The 24,707-nt window shown below is 38.1% G+C and overlaps 1 protein-coding gene across 12 annotated transcripts in view; it reads left to right on the top strand.

Moving 5' to 3' along the window:
- The window catches only part of stxbp5l (syntaxin binding protein 5L), a 116,582-nt gene that overhangs the window by 51,278 nt on the left and 40,597 nt on the right, over positions 1-24,707 (top strand). For all 12 annotated transcript variants that reach the window (XM_056754552.1, XM_056754546.1, XM_056754551.1 and 9 more), the window contains exons 4-7: positions 3,611-3,711; positions 11,354-11,488; positions 21,797-21,860; positions 22,500-22,583. In XM_056754552.1, coding sequence (XP_056610530.1) covers positions 3,611-3,711; positions 11,354-11,488; positions 21,797-21,860; positions 22,500-22,583 — 384 coding nt within the window. The remainder of the gene's footprint in view (positions 1-3,610; positions 3,712-11,353; positions 11,489-21,796; positions 21,861-22,499; positions 22,584-24,707) is intronic.

Below are 24,707 nucleotides of genomic sequence, written 5' to 3'. Positions count from 1 at the left end.
TGCTAATGCAGTCAGTCTTTATTTCACATCAGATGTGTCAAGAGCTACATTTGACTCTCTGTCTGTTTTTGCTCATAACAAAAAGAGCAAGTGTGCAAGCTTGACATTTGAGGTTAGCAGGGGTTAAATTGGTTCGGTCTCGCTTTGCTCCCCGCATGTGTGCGCTGGTGTTATGGAGCGGCACTACGTCGTGCCCCAGTATAAATCTCATGTTTAAGAAACAATTACACTTAAGGCCATTGCACAAAATTTGCATCCACATTTTCTACACGGTACAAAATAAATACAACCTCACGTTGTGTCAATCATTTCATTTACATTAATGCATTTGGCATACACTTTTATTCAAAGTGACTAACATTGCATTGTACTATACATTTGTATCTGAGTAAGTAAAAATCCCTGGGATCGAACCCATGACATTGGTGTTGATAACGCATGCTCTAACCACTGAGCTACACGAATGCTTTCACATGTACATACTGTCTCCGATATTTTAGTCTGTCATAAATTAATTCAGGCTGGGTTCATTTTTCTGTGTTTTTCGCATCTGTAGCAAACATTTTGAGAGGCGTTTTGACAATTCAGAGACACCGTACAAACGAGCGCCAAATACGAAAAAACGCATACAAAAATTTCGGACTGTATGTCCAAAGACCTTTACATTGATAATCGCAGAAAAACGGGTCTATATGCAAAGTAGTAACCCAACTCGCAGTTGTAGTACATGAACCATGTGCGTGCAGAAATCATTCCCTGTTCCCGAAGCGGAAGTTACTGTAAATTCCGTTTGGAACGCACCGCATGTCTGCGCGTGCTTGTGTTTCCTTTCTGCAGCGCCCAGCCTATTTGCGAGTTGTAGACATGACGCGCGGTGCCGCTTCTCGTACGGTGCACTCTGCTGTTATAAAGTTTCAAGTCATAATGCCCTTAGTTTCTTGTGAAGACAGGCTCGACGTCTAAATTATAGAATTTTAATCAAATGCATGCATTTAAAGCGGTTTGTTCAAGGTGTGTGAGGCAGCAACTATGCACAAGTTAATGGGTAATCTCAATCCTTGTGAATGTTGTATGAAGTTTCGACAGAAAAGTACTGGAAATACACAGGTCATACATACAATTCTGTGTACATTAATTAATTGAAGATATTTGATATTGACACAAGGAAAGGGCACAGGCCTACAGAAAGAGTTTATTTTTACATGTAACTTTGTAAACTGCTGGATTCTAGAATGAGTTTGATCAGCATTTTATTGTTCCTATCAAAGGCCTCTCTCAATTTATATTTTACAGTTTGTCAATTAATAAGATTATAAGCTTCGTATATGCACCCCTCAAAATCCCCCATAGAGCCCCGGCACATTACAAATCCCAGTTTTTACCCCTGGAGGTTAGCCAATTTGGAAAATGTTTGAAACATTTTCTTATACAAATGATGTTCTTATCAAATTCTCCAACTCTACATCTCCATTTATTTCTGTCTTTATTATATGTTCTATCTCTGCCTACCTACAAATGGCTTTAAAGTCAATATAAAATGGCATTTACAACCCATTTTACTTATCTAATAAGAAAAAAAATGTAAGGCTGGCCTTTATTGTACGCATTGGGAATTTATGGAGTGGGGAAATGTAGATTCAATACCAGAATAAAACAGATCAGAGTGTAAGCTCTCTGTTGAGGAGAGTTGAAAATTGTTTACCCCAGGAATTCATATTTTACATACTGGGGACTAGGATGATTTTTTGGTTTGAGTAGGCTGAAGTTCAAGTTCATCCTCAAGACCATCTTGGGATATTCATTCTTTACTTTGTAGCTTTTATGCAAAGAAAGTGCTAATGGTGGAGGAAACCAGGAACCATTTGCTTCTTTCTACATTTCTACTTCTCCGTTTTGCCAACTTTTTATTCCATTAACAAGCATTGCATTAAGTCTTTGACTTTTGATTAAACACATGGTATGACATTCAGCATCCTCATAACAAACATCATCCTGGTCCCCAGTATTTTAAATTTGAATTCCTGGGGGTAAAAAAATCCTGGGGCTATTGATTAACCGAAACCGTCTAATTCAGAGAGATGAGAGTGCACACATACTTTTACATTTTTTCATGAGGCGAATTATTCCGATATGACACATCAGGGGTTTAGCTTGCTTGCATCCATATTGATTTCATTACCTGAATCATTACAACATTACAACAGTGAGATATTGATGTAAATAACATTCAGTCACAAGGGCCTGTCTCTTACTAACCAGATATTAGAATTTCTCGAATGAGATTGCTCCTTGTTTCTCTTTTACATTTGATTTTGTGACAACCTTCCTCCCTCTTAAAACAGCACAACTCAACTTCCTCTCGTCACCTGTTTCTCGCAGCTTTTGTCTCTCGGGTGTGCTGGTGCAAACTGTCTTTACCAAAACACCATCTCCATAGAAACTCAGTTGTCAGTCACCTGACTGATGGATTCGATGCACTGAGAGAGAAAGAGAGAGAGAGAGAGAGAGAGAGAGTGAGAGGTGAAGGAAAAAGAGAGTAAAGACGGAGACACAACTATGGTCGAGATAAACCGTTGGCCGTTATCAGCTTTGGATTAAACAGTGATTTGATAAAACATGTTCACATTAAAGACCAACACACACAGCTCAGGCAAACAACACTGCCACAGCAGAACATAAGAAGCGTATTAATATTTATTTTAGTACATTTCTTTCTTGATTTTCTGATAATACAGTCAGATGCTCAAACAATTATCTATTGGCCGTCTCACAAATCACAAATTAGTTGTGACCACCACTTTGTTATTTACTGTGCATTATTTTATTGTTATTTAATAATCAATTTAAATGAATTGTATACTTTTATGGTGAATTTCCCCTTATTTGAGCTGACACACTTTAGATGATGTAATTAATAATCATAACACCTTTGGTCTCTGTGTGAGGATCATAGCAGTGAATTCCCTCCAGTGTCTGATATTTGGAAAGTAATAAGATATAGGGATTCAGAAATTATATAGGGAAAATTACATAGGGCTTCAGATGAAATGGGTCAGAAATACACTTGTCGCCCTGATTGACAGGCAGGACAGAAAAAAAACACAATCACACTTTCATCACCTTGTGCTCTCTCTTCCGTCTAAATTATTTCTGTCTCTGTTATAGCCATAGTCCATTCTGAACTCTGTAACACATGGCTCTGAATTACACGTGACATATTTTTATTCAAACTATTGCATTGTCGATGCAGTGTGGACTTAACTATCATGAAATATGCATTAAATGAATAGTTACTGTGCCCAGAATGAAAGAAATCAATGTGACTGAATACATTAAGGTTTATCACTTCCTAGAAACTATATGAATAAATTCTATATTAGTAAAAATTCTTATCATTTAATTTGTGCCATAGAACATACAGTATATATATCATAATCCCCGTGTTACATTTAACCCTTGAATGGTGAACTCACATGCAGAATACAATCATATCAATGAGATTGTTTAGAGAGCAAATACATATTCCTATGGACATTTTGTTGACATGTTCATTTGCAATATTTACCCAAGTTTTCGAGATTTAGTGATTGTTTGATGTGTGTGTTCCTAGGGGGCGCTGGTCACAGCCTGTGCAGATGACACACTGCATCTCTGGAACCTGCGACAGCGACGGCCAGCTATTCTTCACTCTCTTAAATTCAACAGAGAGCGGTGAGTAGCTTACATATTACCAATTTGCAAATCGCTCAGATATGTATCTTGACTACATGCATAAATTCAACATGGCTAACTGATCAAGTGTAAGAATTGTTGAGGATTTCATGAAATAAGAAAATATTCTCACATCGCACTCGAAGTGAGAAACCAACCTAATGTAATGAGCAAAGCGGGACGAGAGCTGTGAGGGAACGACGCAAGACCGGTTACGCGAGTGATAACGGAGCAGATTGGAGCCATAAAAGGACGAGCGACAGGAGTGTACAACAAGAGAGAACCAGGCCTTGACTTTTTACGTTAGGTTTTATTATGTTTGTGTGGCCGGCAGTCGTAAACTTTGGGCTACGTCAGAGCACCAGAGGTTCCACGAATCTTTCTACACTTTGTTGGCAGGGCGACCAAATTTTTTTTTAAACTTTCGACGGCGGCGGTGTGAGCGAACAGTAAGGCTAGAGTGTCGAACTAGATACTGTAAGTATGTAATAAACACAAACAGCTCAAGGGTGCAGGGAAAAGCTTAGCCTCAATGTTTGACAAATCTTCAAAAGCTCATACATTTTTTATTAATAATGTTATACACACAGCGTGTTTTAAATATTTTTTTTTTAATATGATAAGGAATCATTTAGCAAAACACAAAAACATGCACATCACCGGCAACATCCTCAAAGTGTGTGCTTGACCAAATAATAACCAAATCAGAAAAAAGAAACAAACTAAACTCATTTGCTTTTTTGTATACAAAAATGAAATGCAAAATTATTTTCGCTCACTATTGCTCAAAAAAAAAAAAAATGTATCTAGGCACTCACAAAGGTAATGTTGCATGTACACATAGTCTTCATAAGGTAGATCACCTAAAAAGTAAATTTTTATGACTCTGAGACTTTCTGTCGGTGCGTGGTAGCTTTGAATCAATGTACTGAATATAATCATGCACTTCAGGTGCTTTCTGGGCGTGTCTTAATCCACTTTTGCTAGTCTAACGATGAAAAATGGGCGGCACGTCCAGGCGCATGGTCTAAACGGGTCACACGTGCAGTAAACCAATCAGAGTCTCACCTCTCATTCCCCTTAAGAGCCAGTTGCGCCATGGTGGTTTGCTATTTACACCGCGGAATTTGCATGAACAAAGCATTCGACCAGACTATACAGGACAAGCCAGATATTTATCTTTATGTATACAATAATAATACTTTACTTTGTGGACCCGCCCAGAGGTGCAAGAGGAAAATGAGAATTGAGTCTGGCTGAAACTAGCAAAAACACTTAGGCCTAAGCCTTGCGGCGCATTGCGCAGGATGTACGATAGGGCCCTTAATCTTTTAGCAAAAGTACACAATTTAGCAACATATGGTCAGATGTTCATTACTCATTATTTGCAGTTACAGACAACTTTAGTCTGTCATATTTTTGCTCAAAAATGTAGAATGAGAATTTGTCAGATCATCTCCCGAGTTCTTGAATGCCAAGCGTAGCCAAGTATATTAAAGTATATAAAAAAGTATATAGTGTATACTATATTGTTGTATAATATATTTTATATAGACATAGTGTTCACTTATATTTTTCAGCACAGCTTTTCAAACTGCACAAGTCACACAACAGAAACTAAAGTGCTACAGTAGGTGTGAAATGGCTGTATTTCACTAAATGAGATAAAACGAGTCAGGGCCATTTCTAATAACCGTCGCTCACACTCACAGCTGTGAAATGTGGGCTGGTTAGATTCTCTGCATAGGCCTTTATACTGCAAATTGAATAAAAGTATAGAGTGAAGTTTTAACAGAAATCCTGACATATTCTGAACAAACAGAGAGACCTTGAGTGAGCTAGAGAGAATTTGTGTGTTTGTTTCCTTCACATAAAAACTGGATGTGTTAGAAGACCTTGCCATAATGTGGCCTCCTACCACTTTGTTGATTGCTGTAGAAGTGAAAGAGAGGAGCTGCAGAAATGAAAAAGAGGAATAAACTTTTTCTGATTCAAAGGAATTTTTTTTTCTCTAGGCATCAGAAAAGTTTAACCTCAACAGAAATGATGATTTATAATCGTTTGACCTCGGTACAATTGGAATATTTTTACGTTTTAAAAAACGAGTGTTAATGTTTATATGCTGTGTTTTTTGTTGTATTATATATAAATGGGTTACGTTGCTTGCTCAAAATATGTGAATAGTGTGTAATGTAAATACAGTTAATCCTGATGGTTTAAATTAATAATCACACTCCACTACGTGTCAAAATTATAGCGCAATATACAATTTAACTCTAATGGTAGACAAAAGCTTCTCTTGCTGCCGGTATGCGCTAATTCTGTGAACAGTCCAGTGCGTCGTATTTGAGGTAAGGAACAAACAACGATTTTTATCGTTTGGGTTAGAGAACAGGTTGGAAATAAAAAATTTAACAAATGACTCTCACATGCCTAAATGTTCAGGTCCAAACTCTCCAAGAGACAGGTTTACAGTAAAAGTGCTAAAAGTGATCTTCTTCCCCCGTTTATCTTCTTTCAGACATATCTTCTAAAATGGTGTAAAAGTATCAAGTGATACACTTTTGTTTTATTAGAAATGAATTTGACCATTGCTGGTTGCCTTTTACCCTGTTAAGTTTTTATGATCATTCATAATGTTCAGAAACCACATGAGACCCAGACATCAAATCGGCATCAAACTGAGAACACAGAATGAGTGTCACAGACTGTATTGTGCAACATAGCTAAAAGATTTGAATAATCAAATTCATACTCATCTTAATTCAACAGCATGAACGTTTAGGAATAAATCCACGGTAACACTTGCCTTTTTCGTTCCATTGACTTACATTCAAACGCACGATCGCGTGATCTGTGATACAGTTTGAAAGCTTTGTGCTTTGCTGTGTTTGGCTAATGAGCTTTGTTCCCCTCCATAATAACTGATGATTGTGGTTCAGCACCTCATCAGACTGTCTGGAACAAACAAATAAAGTCGCGCATTCTCACACTGTCACAGATTTCTCACATCGTATGTGCTTGCTTTGACCCTGAAGTGTTTTATATTTTGCTTTATTAAAATTATGCAAATCTTCATGTAATGGGAAATGTTGTCTCAGATCAGTAGGTGCCTGTCTATGTGTGTGTGCGCGAACACAGTTGGGTGCGTATATTTGTGCGAGGCTGTGTCAGATGACAGAGATTTTCAGCTCAGCGGGGTCAGGAGACAGACTCAGGGGGGCTATAAGAGTTCTGATTCAAGATGCACAGCATGCTTGTCTTTCTCCTCGAAATACAAGACGATTTCACCGCAGTACACATTCACCTAGCCCTATGACATTCAGACGCCGCATCACAAAATGTGTCAAACTCATTCTGTAACACAACCCACGTACATATTGCATTATTTTTGTTAAAGTGGATGTTAGAGTAAACTGTCTTCTATAAGGTCCTTCTTCTCACTACTCTTACTAGTTTACATAAATAGCAATCACTATGATCACATTATCATTGTTCTATTTTTGTTAATTGTATATTTTATATTATAATATTTCTCACTGCTTTACTTTCTGATTTACTCATATTCATTTTATATATGAATGGTGCAATACAATTACTGCAGTAAAGCAACATTTTCAAGATTAGAAAGTTTGTTAATACACCTTTTATGGCAAGCCACTAGAATAAAAACACATTTTACATTCACATCTCTATTGCCACCTTAGTCCTAAAGTTTTTATAGCTAAGTTGCATTGTCAAAAATATGTTTTCTTGCAGATAGCTTAAACACCCCCCTGTCATTGTCAGTTAAATTAACTACACCCCAAATTTGAGTGACCTGTAAAAATAAGAGCTCTTGGCACAATCTGCTGCAAAATGCCCTTCTACCATAGTGATAGTCATTTTGTAATCTGGACTTTCCATGTGTGCCAGTCAAAAACATTCAACTGCGGATTAGCATGGCCAGGTGTTCTATTAGCATTCTAACCCGGACAAGTTTAGCTGTCTGTCCAGCGCATCGTAACCTTCATTTCCAATCACCCCGACTGTCTGACGACCCCAAAGGCGTGAGATAAGGAAAACAGAGAGAGATGTAATGAGTGTGGACAGAAGTGAATTACCGTGTGCTGGTCTTTATTTTCTAGTTAACCTGCTTATAAGTATGATGGATGATGCCATTGGATGGATTTCATTGTGAAGTCTCAAACAGAGTCTGGATATGTGATCGTTTTTTTGATCATTTTCATAATAACTTACTGGATTCTTCATGTTATCGAGCAGGTTTGTGTGGCATGTCACGTTTAGCTGTGGCGTTGATGCAGATTTTAATGTGTCTTGCAACATTTAAAAAAATCTCATTGTTTCTCACAGCTCTTAATCTGTCTCTGTTGGAATGTGAGAAAGTTCCAACAGAGCAATATTTTGAAACATCTATAGTGTTACATTTAAGCAACCTCAATTTCAAAACTAAACACTTACATGTGTAGGAATATGTGCCGTGTTATTAGATGCCATCCCTGTGGAGTTTCCATTGTGACAGTAGCAGTGATAAATCACAGCGCTAATAGTCTGCCTAATTTTGTGATTATTTTGTAATTAACGTAGTGCGCATCACCCAAGTGCTATCTTGCAATTTCTTTTAACCTTTTGATGACACTGGAGACCGCAGCACGCTATGAAAACAAACACACCGGCATGGGAAATCGCTCAATGTCACACCGTTGCCGTTTTATGTTGCGTCTTGACACATTTTTAGTGTCTCATCACGTCTCAGTCATGGCTCATTAGCTCTGGTTTGTCTTGAGGTAATAGTGTTCCAATTAATCGCCGCTTCCCAAAAATACACACAAGTGGACCCAAGAGGGGCTGGTGTTTGACTGACATAAGCCCCGAAGCAAAGCCAAACCAGGCAACAGTAGACACAAAGTGTGACGAGAGTTCTTCCAAGTGCTGAGAAGCACAGTGAGATGCTAATCACTGAAAGTTAGTCTCTGTCTAATAATAGAGCCATCAAATGACAGTTGTGCTTGTTATTTTAATGTGGACATGGTTCCCAAAGCTGTCACTGGGTCGGTATCCTTTACCTTTTCGGTCCCAATATGTACCATTTAGGTTCAGATATGTATACATTTGGACTAATATGTGCCTTTGAAGCACTCTTTATGTGCAAAAGTTTACTGAAAGTATTGTACTATTGAAAGAGCAATGTACCTCCCCGGTGCAAGCTTTAGACCTTTTTTCCAAAAATGTAGCTGGGAATCAATCCGCAGGTTCCATGTGACAGGTAGATGTCTTGAACCAAAATTCACAAACTTTCTTTGAAGCAGCAGCTTGGATGTTCAACAGGGTGTGTAACTGCAAACTTGCAATTCTTATTGTTTTAAATTAAGTTGTGTTTTGTCTACGCTCTGATGTAGTAAGTACTCTTAAAAGGTTCAAACTCCTCAAGCACAAAATAGTGTGTGCCCTTTACCTATCGTGAAACACTCGTTGCTAAGTATGCACCAAAGATCAAGGAGTAGTCAAGATAGTCTTTCAATAATCCAGGAGGTTCCGGAGGTGGTCGGTTGGCCGGGAGGAGGGAGAGTTTAGAAGTCCAGGGTGGAGCCTTAAACAGGGTCAGATGGTTGACAACCCAGGCCACAGCAAAGACTGCGCTCCATGACGGCGGCACTATAGGGAGGAGCCAGGGCGACCAAAGATGACGACGATGGAGATGGACCCTACCGAGGCGGTGAAGAGATGCAGAGAAACCTTAAGCCGCAGTGACAATCACCCAAGATGACAGTGGGGATCCAGAGGGCAGAGGATGAGCTGGAGCAATCAAGGGAGGAGGTGGAGAGTGAAGGAGGGCCGAGCAGGCTGTAGCCGAAGGGGTGGACGGCCGGTGGGAAGTGGATGGCCCGCAAGTCCGCAGCGGAGGTGTGACAAGAACTGACTCGTGTGTAGCCAACTGACCGAGGGAGCCAGGTGACGCCGAATGGCCGAAGGTCCACGCTGGAGTAGAGGGTCTCCAGAGTGTAGGCGCTGGAGTCAGGACGATGGGACGAGGTGGAACGGAGCCATCCAAGGCTAGAGGTGGACCCACTGGTTGCTGATGTCCAGGAGGCGGCGGGCCCCGGCAGGCCCGAGGTTGAGCCCCACCACTGAGAGAGGGAGACATGGAGGGATCGAAGGGAGACGATGATGACTGAACAGTGAGCCTGGATGAGGACTGGGTTAAACAGAGGGCAAAAACCAACCCAAAACAAAACGTCTTTTAAGTCATCTCGGAGAGGTGGAGGGAGGCTGGGCGGTACTAGTGGTTCATGCAGGGGCAGACAATCACACTGACACAGAGTTTCACACTCAACAAGCTGAAAATAAAGTCCAGGTCCAGCAGGCAGTCACACTCAGTGATGGGGAGGGTGGCAGGGCTCTCTTCTATACCCTCAAACTAAACTCCCTCAGTCGTAGCAGTAGGAGTTCCAGTCGGCACTCCCCTGGTCAGTCCATGGTGAATAAATAAACAAAACACGGACTGGACACCTTTTTTTTTATTAAGTTGCCATAACTTTCCGTTTAGGTCAGGTCTTCTTTCACATAACGCTCGTTGCCAAGTATGCACCAGAGAACAATGAGTAGTCAAGATAGTCTTTTAATAATCCAACAGGTTATATCGCACAGGAGAAACAGGAACACAGCCTACATTAGCATATATTAGACAAGACCTGACAAATACTAACTAACAGAATAGGGTATATAGAGTATGCTGTGGAGGTGAAGAAGTTATTGCTGGCAGGTGTGTTGATTACAGATCTGGTGCAGGTGATGAGCAATAGGGAATTCTGGGAGATGTAGTGCACTGGAGATGACTCATGACAGGGGAACCATGATTTATAAACTAGCCTGCTAAAGACAGCTTTTGCAGTTGAATGTCAACCTGGAACAAATGAATAAAGCATCTGTCAAATGAATGAATGTAAATGTACTCTGATCCCCTCTTGTGATAGTGTAAGGTGATGTGAATGACGCAAATCGGCAGAGGAGCTAATTGACACCTACTGTTTAATACGCTCAAACCCGTGAAGACATTCCCCATCGTGGGATGTTTTTCGCGTCATTGCCCAAAAATAAGTAACTTTTCGCGTTTGGTCTGAAAACAGCATTACTCACCCAGCACATATACAGACTAATTCTGTATTCACACCAAACGCGTAATTAAGCGTTTGGATAATCGCTTAATTCGTATTTGGAATGAACGCAGCAAATGTTTTTAATCTAATTGTATTTTGATTTTCTTTCTTGCCTTATAAAAAATATATAAAGTATGATATTATTCAATGAATCGTGCAGCTCATAGTGTGAAAGTGGAAGGACGTGCTAACTCTAAAAACTTTTAATTTTGACCAGTTAATAGCTTCCTGTTTTGTTTAGCTTCATGTGACATATAAGTACAGCAATCCTCATTACACTTTTCTAATGTTTTTGCAAATACATAATGAAAAATGTTCACTATCATGTAGTTTGCTGAAAACTGATGCATGTTTGTTAGGTAATTACTATTCTCCTGTTTCTTTATAGTGTGATTAAATACAGACTTTAATGTGAAGGTGACATACAGTACTTTGTGTAATCTCTCTTACACAAACATGATCCTCCTGTTTTCTCTCTCTTTCAGCATCACATTCTGTCATCTTCCGTTTCAAAGTAAATGGCTGTACGTGGGGACGGAGCGTGGAAATACACACATAGTGAACATCGAATCCTTCGTCTTGTCTGGATATGTCATTATGTGGAACAAGGCTATAGAACTGTGAGTAGAACTCTAAAATGGATTGACATGATGCAGCCGACTTCACTAATAAACCTGAAACACTAGTCGATAGGATGTCTATCTCATAATGTACAAGTCTAATAAAGAAACTACAATGTGATGAAGTGAAATAGAGAAAGTGTCCTGGAATATTTAATGCGGCTGGCGATCTAAATGTATATTTTATTGAGGTCTTTTCAGAGGAACCCTATTAAAAATGTGACGCAAATTTATTTATTTCTACAAAGGAACACAGACCGTTTCAGAGTCATTTTCATGGACATGATTAGCAAAAGAAAATTTCCTTGTTTGTTCCACAGAAGAAAGTTGTACAGGTTTGAATCAACATCGGAATGAGTATCTGCTCATGTCTGGATTTTAAAGGCAAATTCACTGAAGGCTTTTGTAAATAAATCACAATCTGTGCCCTTTTATTACATTGAGATTAGGCATGATTATCTTTAAAAAGATTACCATGACTTTACTGTATTTAAATATGCATGGTATGATATATGCTTGACGGGGACCTGTAGCACCTTTTTAAATTGGATTACAAGCATTCATACTGTTCTTTTGTCTGAAATTCTGTTAACAAAAGTGAATTCACATAGCACTTCATCTCACTATATTTCCAGGACAAACCTGATTGTCGCTCTCCAGATCCAAACATGTTGATTAGATCAGCGTTGCCTAAACAGATCTGTCAGAAATCCACATCACACCTGCCGGTGTTACTGTACTGTCACAGACAACTAAAATAACCCTCATCCAAGCTGAGAAATGAATAAGTTATCATGTTAAAGTATTTCAAACCCCAAAGAAACACTTTTATCCTGTCTGCAGTTACACATTTAGACACAGAGGAACACATAAACAATCGCGGGCTCCCGCACGTCTACGGCTTCTTTCATGAATAGATGTGTAAGTCAACACCAACACCTCACTCCCGAGAGTGATAATCTGACAAGAAAATAGCTTTGAAGTGTCAATCAAGACTCCGCCTACACAAGAGCCTCTTGGCGGATCCCCTGCTGACAGACGTTAATGTTAGTGGTGAGTAACCGTGGATGCATCTCTGAAGGACGTTCAGATCCCCTGCCGCCCACTTGTGGCCCACTACAGATCCTTTACCGAAAATCCCTCACCTCCTTGAGTAGCTCGGTGGCACGTTGAGTGTGCTGTAGTATATCTGTATTTTTTCAGATGAGAGGACTTGATCTTGGTGTTTCATTATTGTCAAGGGCTTTTAAAAGTTCTCATTGGTAAATGCCTCATTTTGGGTCATTTATATGCCTTTTTATATACTTCTGCACAGAAGTGGTTTAGTCATGTGACCTGTACTGCTGATTATAAAATGAATATCCAAAGGGAAGGAAAAACTGTGTTTTAGTGCAAAATAGCATTTTTAAGCTCGACATGCAGTGGTCTGGAGTGCCTTATATATGAAATATGCCAGACTTTTTCATAAAATTATTTTATTTAGTAAATGCTGTGTTTTGGCCTCCAGAAATGCTACAAAAAGGTGTTTTGATGGTACAGTGTGTGAGAGACCAAAATACTACTGTATGGAGCAATTAGTATATTTATATGCCATGGTATTTAAAGGGGCCGTAACTCAGAGAGTTTCTGCATATCTCACGATAATCTTGAGTATTTACAGAATAGTACCTTACCACACCTTTAAAAAGTCCGTAGAATCTTTAGTTTAGTCAATTTCCTGTAGCTCAGTGGTAAGAGCATTGCGTTAACAACGCAAGGTTGTGGGTTCGATCCCAGGGGATTGCAAATACCTATGTAAAATGTATAGGAAAAAACACTTTAAGTCGCTTTGGATAAAAGCATAAATGCCAAATGCCTAAATGTAGTTTCATCACATTTATAAGAGACAGATACAGCTTTACGATTATTTCCGAAAAAAAAAAACCTGCAAAGGGGGGCAACAAAACACAGAAACATGACTCAGTGTCACTTACAGCATGTTTAACATTGTATAGAGGTCAGAATCTATGAAACACCGTTGCACATACCCTTAAATATGCAAGAATATGTGAACATTACATTTTGTCTTTTGATCTAATGATGTTTAAATACAATACCACTCCGTTATAAGTATAATGCATGTTGACAGCCCATAATGTAATTGCATAGTTGAGAGACGAATTACATCTTGAAATATTAAGACGTATCTTAACATTAATGTATCACTGCACATTAAAGGAATCCAATTATTTGTTATGTTGTGACATACAAATGATCAAAACATATTGCTTTGTGCCTATCGATCCTAGTTCTATTACTTTAGTCTACCGGAGTTTGGAGGAAATCTTTTGTGCAGTAGCTTTCACAAGCATGTTTATGTGTTCTGTAAACCAGACACTGTCAAGAAAGGAGCTTTGTAGATTTCCTCCGCAGCGTATGAGAATAGGTGCAGTGAAATACATACGCACACTCCTGGTATTGGAGAATTCCCTTTTATAGAGGCAAAGTGCAGCTCATTTCAATAAATAAATATGAATAAATATAAACACGGCCCCCGTGTGCCAACAGCAGGCGTCCTCTGATGGAAATCAAGTGCAAGTACGGAAAGGAGAAACAAGAGATTAGTTTTTCCTCCTCTCGAGTCACATGAATAAGTCAGAGAAAGATGAAAATATGAGAAGGGTTCGGAGAGCGAGAGATTAACTGAGATCTTGTAACCTTAGAACCTTCAACAATTCCACGCTGTGATATCACTTGCCTTCAGCTCACAATATCTCCAGCAGAAGTTTGTTTTTTTACACACAAACATTTCTGAATCTACGGATGGAACAAGTTAAAAGACATCCTCATGATGTGCAGCCATGCTCTGTAACCCTGAGAAACATCACTGCATGTGATTCACGCTGGAATCGATTCTGCACACAGTTTATCTAAAATGTCTGTGTCTGTACTGAAGCTCTATCTCAAGGCCTAGCCAACCATGCTTGGGAACTCTGATCTTAAACATAATCAGTCCTCCATTGATCTGCCCTGCAGCCATATAAGCTTAACTTACATCAAGCCTACATCGCCAAGTAATCTGTTTTACTCTTCCAACATCTTGAGAAAAGCCATGGAAGAATTTCATGTAGTAGGTCATGCTGCTTGTTTTAAAATGTGGATCCATGTTCAAATCTTTTTATACGGGACTAATGTTTTTACATAACTTAGCTTCTAATGTTTCTCAGGCTACATTTATTTTGGGGACCTGCCAGTGTTTCTCAAGCCTATTAAGGCTTTTAACGGTTTCACATTTTTGGGAATTACTCTGCAATCTGACGCTAACTTGGTTTGTCAACCTTAATGAATCCATGAAACCATCCTCAAAAAAAGAAGATATCAAGAAACCCTAACTCTGCATATAAGATTTTGATGGATAGACAGATGGAAGACACATTCATTCACTACCGTTCAAATGTTTACGGCCACTTGACTTGTTTTTCATGATCTTGAAGACTTAGATCTGAAGGCTGTTTTTGATTCTTTGGGCTATTTCTGATTGCCTTTGAAATGGTTATCGAAAGAAAATATAATTGTCACGATATCATTTCTTTAATGGCAAAAGTTTGAAGTGCCTTTTTAAATGGCTCAGGATTTCTCAAAGATATGGTTAATTAAAGGGACAGTTCACCCAAAAAGGGAAATTCTGTTTTCATTCATTCACCATCAAGTTGTTATTCAAGTTGTTTCTTTATTCTGATGAACACAGAGAAAGATATTTGGAAGTATGCTAGTAACCAAACAGTTCTTGCCCATCATTGACTACCATAGTAGGAAAAAGGGTTTTATAAATTTGTGTGTTCTGTTAAAGATAAAAGCAGATATTTTGAAGAATGTACAGTAAATTGCACTTTTGACTGTTTTTTTTCTACTATGGTAGTCAATGGTGGAACTGTTTGGTTACAACATTTATCCAAATATCATTTTGCTCATCAGAACAAAGACATCTATAAAGATTTATAGATAAGATTATCAAGAAACAACTCAAGGGTGAGTAAATGGGTGAACTGTCCTTTTAAATGCCGAAAGTAATTTTGTTGCAAATTCTTGTTAAAGGGTGGCTACATTGAAGATGCTAAAATAACAAATATTGACGTGTTTCCTATTATTCTTGTATAAAGCATATTTTTATAGAATAAGCACTTTGAACTTTTGAATGATAGTGTACAATACATATATAAATTAGCTTGAAAGGCTGATTCAATAGCTGCTGGATTGATTCACTGATTAGTCGATCCCAGAGAGGAAATTTGCAGCACGAGAGCATCAACAGTCTGCAGGGAGCACAAAACTAAGATGTACAACCGCACACTTTCATCCCCAAAACAGAAAATCCCCTGTGGTACCCTTAAGCTTTTCAAATCACCAAATTGCCACCAACCAATTTCCTGCGCTTCACCATATTCATACCTATTATCCTCAATGAGATTGCTCCCTCCATTGCCACGGCAACCATCGTAACCACCGAAAGCACTTCAGCGACTCTTATCGCAGCCTTTGAAGTTGGACTCAAAAAGAGAGAACGCTCACAGCCAGCCAGGCAAGCGTCTGTATGCACCTCACGTTCGTCTTTCGCACGACGCGTTACAATAAACAAGTGTTTTTGGATTTGATGAAACACAACGCAAACTTCAGCTCCGCTCTGCACGCTGGGTCTGATCAGCAGATGCATATTCTGTTTTGTGTGTTTTTACTGGAGGCTTATTGCCCATCTTACGAACAATTGGATAGTATATATATGCTCTGTTCGCGTATGGTATTTCCAGCTCTCCCTGTGATCTTATTTTGGGGGCCCCATGTATAAAACTTGGAGTGTGTCTTTAGGGTGTGCACATATTTGCACTATATTTATTTTTATGTATCCTCCTTATCTGTGTATGGAAAATTGCATAAGTCCATTTCAATGCCTATTTTGTGCATACGTACTATTTATACATCAGGTTCCTGGTGTTTTAATGTGTCACTGCATGTTTATAAAGCACAGAAAAGTCTATTTTTCAAATATCAGAATAATTCCAGCAGAAAGCTTATTGTAAATATAGTCAATCACCTGTATTAAAACTTACATACATTTATTTATTACCGTATCTATCACTGCACACATGATGCTAAAATGTTTTGTAAAGTCTGTAAAGTGTAACCCTATGCTTTTCAAAATATTCATGTAAACCCAGGGGCGGCACTAGGGGTGGTCCCGGATGTTTTCAGTAAAGTCCTTAATGTTTTTATTACCATGCCCTGTATGAATCACTTAGTTCACATTTCGAGTCTTTTCCATGCGCAAATTTGTTATTTTAAATGTAGATGCATGGCAATCGCGCTAAAATAGAGAAAAACGCAGTAAACGCTCTTCTTCTAGCCCTGTATTCTGACACATATGAATGTCTCTTGGCTTAGCCCCGGATATACAGTCACCCTATAGAACTGCCCCTGAATCATTTTTTTTAAATGTTATGTAAAAATATCCATATAAACAAAAAAAAACTTTTAATATACTTGTTGATTGTCAGAAAAATGGAGATCCCCATTGTTATACCAAACACATAATAATAATATTTTTTATATATAATATATTTTAGATTTATACATTCTGACTATAAATACAATGTTGTCATGTGCATTTTCAAATAGATCTGATCGGGGTCTAAGTGATCCAATCCCATATGTTTAGATTCTATTTACACTTGCACTTCTATTTACACTTGTACTTTATGTCTGAGATTGAATTGGCTAAGAGTGAGATCTTAACACGTGCATGCATTTGTCATAATTAATTAAGTTATACCATTTATTCTCAAGAAAAGCTAAATAACATGGTGTGTGGTCTTCTGGCCGTACTGTAAAAAGAACAAAGCATATCAGCTCACAGCTCACATTCACACTCAGTCTATTAGAGGACGATAACTGACCTCATAAACGAGCCGAAAGAAAGTTTCACTCTTTGTGATGTGAAGAGAATCAGCACTGCTGGACATTCCATCAGACTGAAATTAGATTTGAAGCCCAGCGAGGCTTGTTTAGAAATGACATATCTTTCCTATATCCTTTCTGCCTCTGTTCTTCAGTAATGCAATCACTCTTTTTCATCATTTGTTGATCCAGTCAGTGGTCAAAACACTCTCCACAGGTCAACTCTCTCGCTCTCTCCTACACACACACACACACATATACACTCTTTCTTTTTGTCTTTTAACGGAAAGTGGACTAACAGGACTAATGGAGTCTCTTTCCCTCGTAACGCGGTAGAGTCCACTATTATACCATGCCTAATATTATAGAACATATTTACTTTATTATTTCTAGATATTTGATATGAATTATTAATCCTGAAAATCTATTGATATGGTTTTCTTGGATAATACAACAGCAGGTTTGAAATTTGTACTGACACCTGTTTGCATTAATGCAGCATCACACAAAAATTGTTGTTTAAAACTGGCTTCGCGGAAATAACATATTCACATTTGTAATCCGTGGTTCATAATCCACAGCTAACATTGTCCATTAATGACGGTTTACTGGGATAAAGTAGCAGTATACGTACAGCATTTTTAACAGTTTTGTTAAAAGTGCTAAAGTTGATCTACTGCTTTAATTTTTGCTTATCTAGAGAGCTGAAGTGTTTTCGATTCTCATATTTACAGACAGCCCTACAGATATGGCTGTTTTAAGATTTTCTTTTGTAGAAAAATGGATTAATGCCAGTCTGGGTGAGGAGCTTAAAGGAGTTTCAGGTCTGACTTTTTTCTCCCAAACCTCAAGCTTATAAAAGTTGCCGTAATAAGTGTTGTCTAACTTGAAGTAACATAAGAAACAGGTAGTGATGAAGGGAATGAATTTAACAATACAAAGATCAACTTGTATGACGTTCTTTTTTTGGAGAACACAAAAGAAGATATTTTGAAGAATGTTGTTAATGTTGATGTTTTGTGTCCTTACAGTAGAATTTGGTACTGCCATCGTTCGGTTACAAACATTCTTCAAAATATCTACTTAAATGTTCTGCAGAAAGAAAGTCGTACAGGTTTGAAATGACAAGAGGGTGTAAATGATGACAGAATTGTCAGTTTGGGGTAAAGTATCCCTTTAAAGAATGAAAGAAATAGTAGCACTGCCCGGTCTCATGTCAAGAAACGAATGTGGCTGGAAAATCTAGTCACAAAACAGTGATTGTTCTAGGTAAAAAGGGACCGCTGAAGTGTTTAAGATGTTTGAGAAGGTCTGTGGCTTGTACATGTTGTACAATGTCATTAGAAATCTGTTAGGCATTTTAAGGTAGTATTAATTTCAACCAGAAATATTACACTCTTCAAGTGTGTGTTTTTTCAAAGAGCCATAAAAAAATGAAGCTATGATATATATATATATATATATATATATATATATATATTCTTGATATTTAATGAAGTATCACAGCATCATTTTTGCTTTGACATAAAAGTAGAACTTCAAAAGACTTTGGTTTTCTTTGAGCCTATAAAAATTTAATCTTCTAACAAAAAAAACAGTTTCCTTATTTTAATTGACAAGCTGAGATTATATCTTAGTTCTGTTAGCTTCTGTGACATTGATTCTGATAAATCATGCATAGTGTTCAACGGTTGACTGGTTAGCATGAAAGTTGAGCTGCTGGTTTTTCCTACACCGTAATGGGGCATCTTTCTCCATTGACGTGTATTGAGGGGAAGCCATAGGCTTATAAAAGCTCAAAATAGACCTTTTGTCTGTCGACTTTGTGCCTTTAACGTCACAGCTCAGGACAGACACTAGTGAAGGGCATGGGGGTGTGAAAGTTCTTCTGATGCTATCCTCCAATCAGCATCGTCAACATGCCTAGAAGTATATATCCAAATTCTGAAGGCCACATTTTAAGACCGAATGCGAACGCATCCCATTTTGAAAGCTCTTTCAAATGTCTCAAAATGCGCGTTTTCAGGGTCTGAAGGACAGAATGAATGGGTGCTGTCTAAACTATTTCCTTTCCAATGATTCACCCAAAATTAAAAATCGTCATCATTTACTTACGCTCTTGCCGTTTCACACCTGTATGACTTTCTTTCTTCTGCAGAACACAAAAGATATTTTGAAGAATGTTGACAACTGGCCACTTGCTATAGTGTCCACAAGAAGTGAATGAGGCCTTTCTTTTGTGTTCTATGGAATAAAAAGGTTATAAAGGTTTGAAATGTTAAGTTGAGTTAATTGATGAAAGAATTTTCATTTTGGGGTAAACTATCACTTTAAGTCCAGTTTAATGTAAGCTTTATCTACAAAAACTTGGCAATGCTTTTAATTACTACAAAGAATAAGGTTGGCTCATCTCTCTGTTTGTAAACACAGAGACAAAATGTGTGTACACTCTACAGTAATGTGTTTACAGCGCCTTCGGGGATTGATACAATGCTGCAAGTAAATGTTAAAAATATCTGTTGTAGTACTATGAAATTATCACCGTATTTACGTAATATCTGTGGAAGAATGCCAGAAAAGGATGTGATGTAATAAAAGCGACAGTATGTTTATATGGAACAACCTCTACCCACAGGAATTACTCCAAATACACATAATTGGGTCATTCTCCCAGAAATGTAGTCCACGAAAAAGAAAACGCCACAGATCAAGCAAATACACATGTATTCTCAAATTATTTATGCAAGTGCATCAGCAAAAATACAAGATGCACATCTCTGCTTTGAAAACTTCCTGTATCCATAGACTTAAGCTATACAGTTAGTGCATTTTTTGTTTTGGTTGTTTTACCAACTGAAACATAAGTTTGAAATAATTTTTGATGATGTCTGAAGAGTTTGATTGAAATAGAGGAGTTTCTTTTCATAAATGCATTAACATTCAATTCACAACATTTGAGCCACATTAAAACATTGAATTACATGCTTTTTAGTGGATACACGCCTGAAGGGTCTTCACTCAACATTTCAATTATATCCTATACATCCCTCCACATTTATTTTCCTTTGGACTGTGATTGATCCGTTTTCTGTTGCCATGGTGCCAGTGTCAATAATAACTAAGACTTAGAGGCACTAATGGGTGCTTGGGCTTTTTGTTGGCTCAGTCTATTTGGAAAGTCCATTGCAGTAACATTTTCCCCAGCACAGACGGATGTATGTCTCTGTCTGTCGGTGTGATCTTTTTTTCTCTCTCTCACTGTTACTTTGCTATTTTTCGGTCCCTCTTGTACTTGGCACATCCTCACACAAAAGCAAAGAAGTCATTTCACTGGAGACTGCCGGAGCACATTTCCCGACCTGTCACTCTCTGCCTTTGAAATCCTGCTGAAAGGAAGACCTTGAGTCGAATTCTGACAAGAAGCCTTCCAGAACTTTCTGTCATTCACAGACTGTGTGAATGACCTGGGTAACCTGTAGTCTGAAAAGTGACTGTTGGTTGAGGTGTTTTTAAAGCAAAAGCTTTTGCTTTATTTATAGACCGCACACAGTTTTTCAGGTGTTGAGACAGTGCACCATAACTGTGTAAATCATGACGTTCTTATCAGCCCAAAACACGTCTCTTTTGATGTTTATTAAGCTTATTATATATTGTGCTCTTTTTACAAAACTCAGAATGCAGGGTGTTACATGGATTTTGTTAAATAAGATATTTTTGTAAATTTTCAATCGATCACAGCAGATCAGTATTTCATGGAATGATGACTTAATGATGGAGAGGCGTTGTAACCGGGCACATATCCAAACATGCTTTCTGAATTTGAAAGAGATCATTCAGATGCATGCATCACAGTGGCGCAACAAGGCTTCAAACTGCTCTAAAAGATTGAGAATCTTTGAATTCTTAATTTGCATAATTCCTTACAGTATGTGAATTGGGTGCTGGATTGCAAAGAAAGCATTAAGAGTTTGGACACGATTCATTCTTAAGGGAATCTGGCCCTGTGTTTTTCATTGATGGGAATTATTTTTCATTTAGTTAAAAATAGCTAGTTTAAAACACACCCACAAACCATGTTTTGCTATCGTTAGTTGGTGGCAGTCATAACCGGGGGAGGTATTTTTCAGAGAGTTTTTTATTGGCCCAAAAATAAGGTTTACGTTTGTTGATGTCGTCAATGTGTTTTTGTCTACTCTGCCGGAAAAATGCAGTCATTTTAGAGGCTACAGTTAAAGGAGAAAAGTCACAGAACAGCAAACTTGATTTTATATAGTCTTTAAAACAGCACACTTTTCAGGCACACGATGCATGAAAATGATGCTAATTTCTCATTCAATCACCCTGATACCTTTGAAGAAATTTCTTTCTCTCACTTCTCAGATCAACAAAGACGCATCCAGGGCCTGTTGTTCATCTGAGTGACAGTCCAAAAGATGAGGGAAAGGTGAGGAGTTCTCTCCTTTTTCTCCTCCGTTGCATTTTTCAAGGAGTCAGGAACTCAAAACCTCAGAAAGCCCAGACTGGGTAAAAGAATAATTGTCTGTGTGACTGCTGGAGTTCATTTCAAAAGCACTTTGCATGCGTTGGCACAGCGCTGATTAATTAACACTCATTTGGATACATGCACGCACACACATACACGTTGTGTGACCTGATGTTCACCTTGACAACTGGTGTTAACATCTAGCATCTTGTATTGAGCACGCATGCTAACATTTTTCTTGCAGACAGTGCACGCTGCAGTGTACAGAGTTTGTATACCCTAGTGAATGTAACATTTATGTCAGCCTCACAGTACAGCTGATGCATTATGGGAATTAATATGGACAGGTTAGGGGGACCAATAACGTTTCAGAAAAGAAAAGAGAATACTGTGTTGTCCTATAGTTGTGTTGGTTATTTCACCATGCTTACATAAACTAAACTTAAATGTAAAATGTCAAAACGTTTATGTAAAGTTTTTTTAAACAACCAATCAATCAATATATTTGATTATTCATGTGAGCAAATGATGAATTGAATTCAAAAGAGAAGATAAAATGACAAACTGCTGTTTCTTTTCTGTGTCTATGTATTTTTTTAGTTACTGGTAGGTTATGAGGGCGGAACAATAGTAATGTGGGACCTGAGGGCCAAAAGAGCCGACTTCAGAATATATTATGATGAGGTAAGTGTCCCAGATTGATTATAAAATATATTCTGTTTATGAAAATATATATTTAAAATTAGCAATAAATAGAAAATAGAAAATCGTGATACTGTATTCTTACATGTGTATACAGTAGGTAAGTATTTTTGTTTACTTTTGTATGTTTAAGCATGTGTGTCCACAATTGTACACTGCAACTCAATTTTTTCATCTTGTGACATTCAAGTCTTTAAAATAAAGACGACAACAAAATAACAATATAAATAAATAAATGATGTCTCGCCTACTCTCCATTGTCCAAATAAATGTACTTTGTGTAGAAGCTCATCTGCTCGTTTCGTTCCACTCTGTTGCTAATTTAAAACAACATTGAACACAAGTCACTTTTTCTCCTTTAATTTCGCTCCCTGTGGCATGTGGATGTGTTTAGCATAATCTCGTATTGGCACATGACTTTATCTTTCTCTGTGAAAGAAGAACTTCTTCCTGCAGCCCCAGCTGCCTGTATTCACATCCCAATACGTGGTTGAATCAGAGCGATGCTCAGTTAGCAGCGTCACTCACATCCACTGCGCTCAAAACCTTCCAAAAATTCGCCCTTTTCTCCTTCCAGCCCTTTACTGCGGCTTCTGTGCTACAACGTCGCTCTCTGATCATCTGCCAACGATGCCTGTGCAAAGGGAGTCTGGGGTACGGTAGCTCGGAAGGCGTTTGTCAGGGTGGGTAAATGGAAATGCTAATTGCTAGTTCAGATCCCCGCCTGGAATGCCCACGCTTGTGGAAAAAAGTAATTTTAATAGAAGGATTTCTAGACGAACCGTTTGTGCGGTGGAAGGGAAGAAGACGCGAGGAAATGAGAAGAAAGACAAGGCACGTGTTTGTTAGTGCGGTGTCAGAAATGGTGTTGAAAGAGAAGGAATAGATTGGTACAAAAATCTCATCCCCCTTTTTATCTTGTAACTTCAAACCTGTATGACTTTCTTTCTACTAAAGATCACAAAATAAGTTATTCTGAAGAATGTTGGTAACTGAACAAAGGCGGTACTCAATGAATTCTACTGTATAGACACAAAACCAATGCAAGTGAATGGGTGCCGTCTTTAACAACATTATTCACAAATATCTTATTTTGTGTTGTGCCGAAAAAAGAAAGTAATACAGGTTTGAAATGACAAGAGAGTGAATAAATGAAGACAGAATTTTATTTTTTAAGTGATCTATCCCTTTACCCCAGTATAGGATGCTGGTGTCGAGATTAACCGACAAGTATTGTCTCTGAGCTTCACCAAGAAGGCTTGCTCTCTAAACCAGGTTTAAAAAACCAGCATAGACCAGCACTGAAGTTCTTTGTGTTCCCTATTTTAACACTGTGACAAATTTTTGTAAAGTTCTGTTATACTGTACGTCAGCCTCCGTCCCCCTGAACAATCCTAAACACACACACACACATCAAACACCATAAAACCTCTGAACAAATAATCCTGACGCCGGTATCATTTCACTTATTATTTACTGTGGGACATTAGAGAGTAGATGAGTGGAGATTAGGCTGCTTTGATGGTTGAGTAATTACTGATATCGGGTTATTGACTTTCCCTCAGATGGATGGAGGGTTGAGGGAGAGAAAGAGAGAAAGGCATTCAAAAGCAAGAACTATCAGTATTGTCTTCACCTTTCTAATTTCCGTAGCCAGCTAGAAGAAGCCCAAATCTGATTTATGGATGAACACCATTGTGTGAAGAACTGATGCTTTGCTGAGCAGCAGCATCTCATTCTCTATCTCATCTCACATCCCGCATTTAACAAATGTTAGGTTTAAAACGATTACACAATATATATTCTGTTAAAAGATTTTGCAAACATAAACTAGTAGACATAAAAGCCCACAATTCATTTGATGAACTACACATGTGATTAAGTGACTGCAAAATACTTGCAAACAAAAAATCTGATCATAATTTAACTTTAAGGTTTTATAAAATGATACATGCAGTAAACAAATTATAAACAGGTGCAGCATGTATTAAGTAAATTAAATTAATCAATTAAATTATTGCTCTGCTGTTAATAAGAAAACCATAATGGTCTTGCATCATTCTCAATGGTTTTCCCCTCCATTTTTTCTCTATACTTCAACTTGTT

The sequence above is a fragment of the Triplophysa dalaica genome, chromosome 8 (assembly GCF_015846415.1).
Source record: "Triplophysa dalaica isolate WHDGS20190420 chromosome 8, ASM1584641v1, whole genome shotgun sequence".
Classification (NCBI taxonomy): domain Eukaryota; kingdom Metazoa; phylum Chordata; class Actinopteri; order Cypriniformes; family Nemacheilidae; genus Triplophysa; species Triplophysa dalaica.
This window is presented reverse-complemented; position numbering and strand designations above follow the sequence as displayed.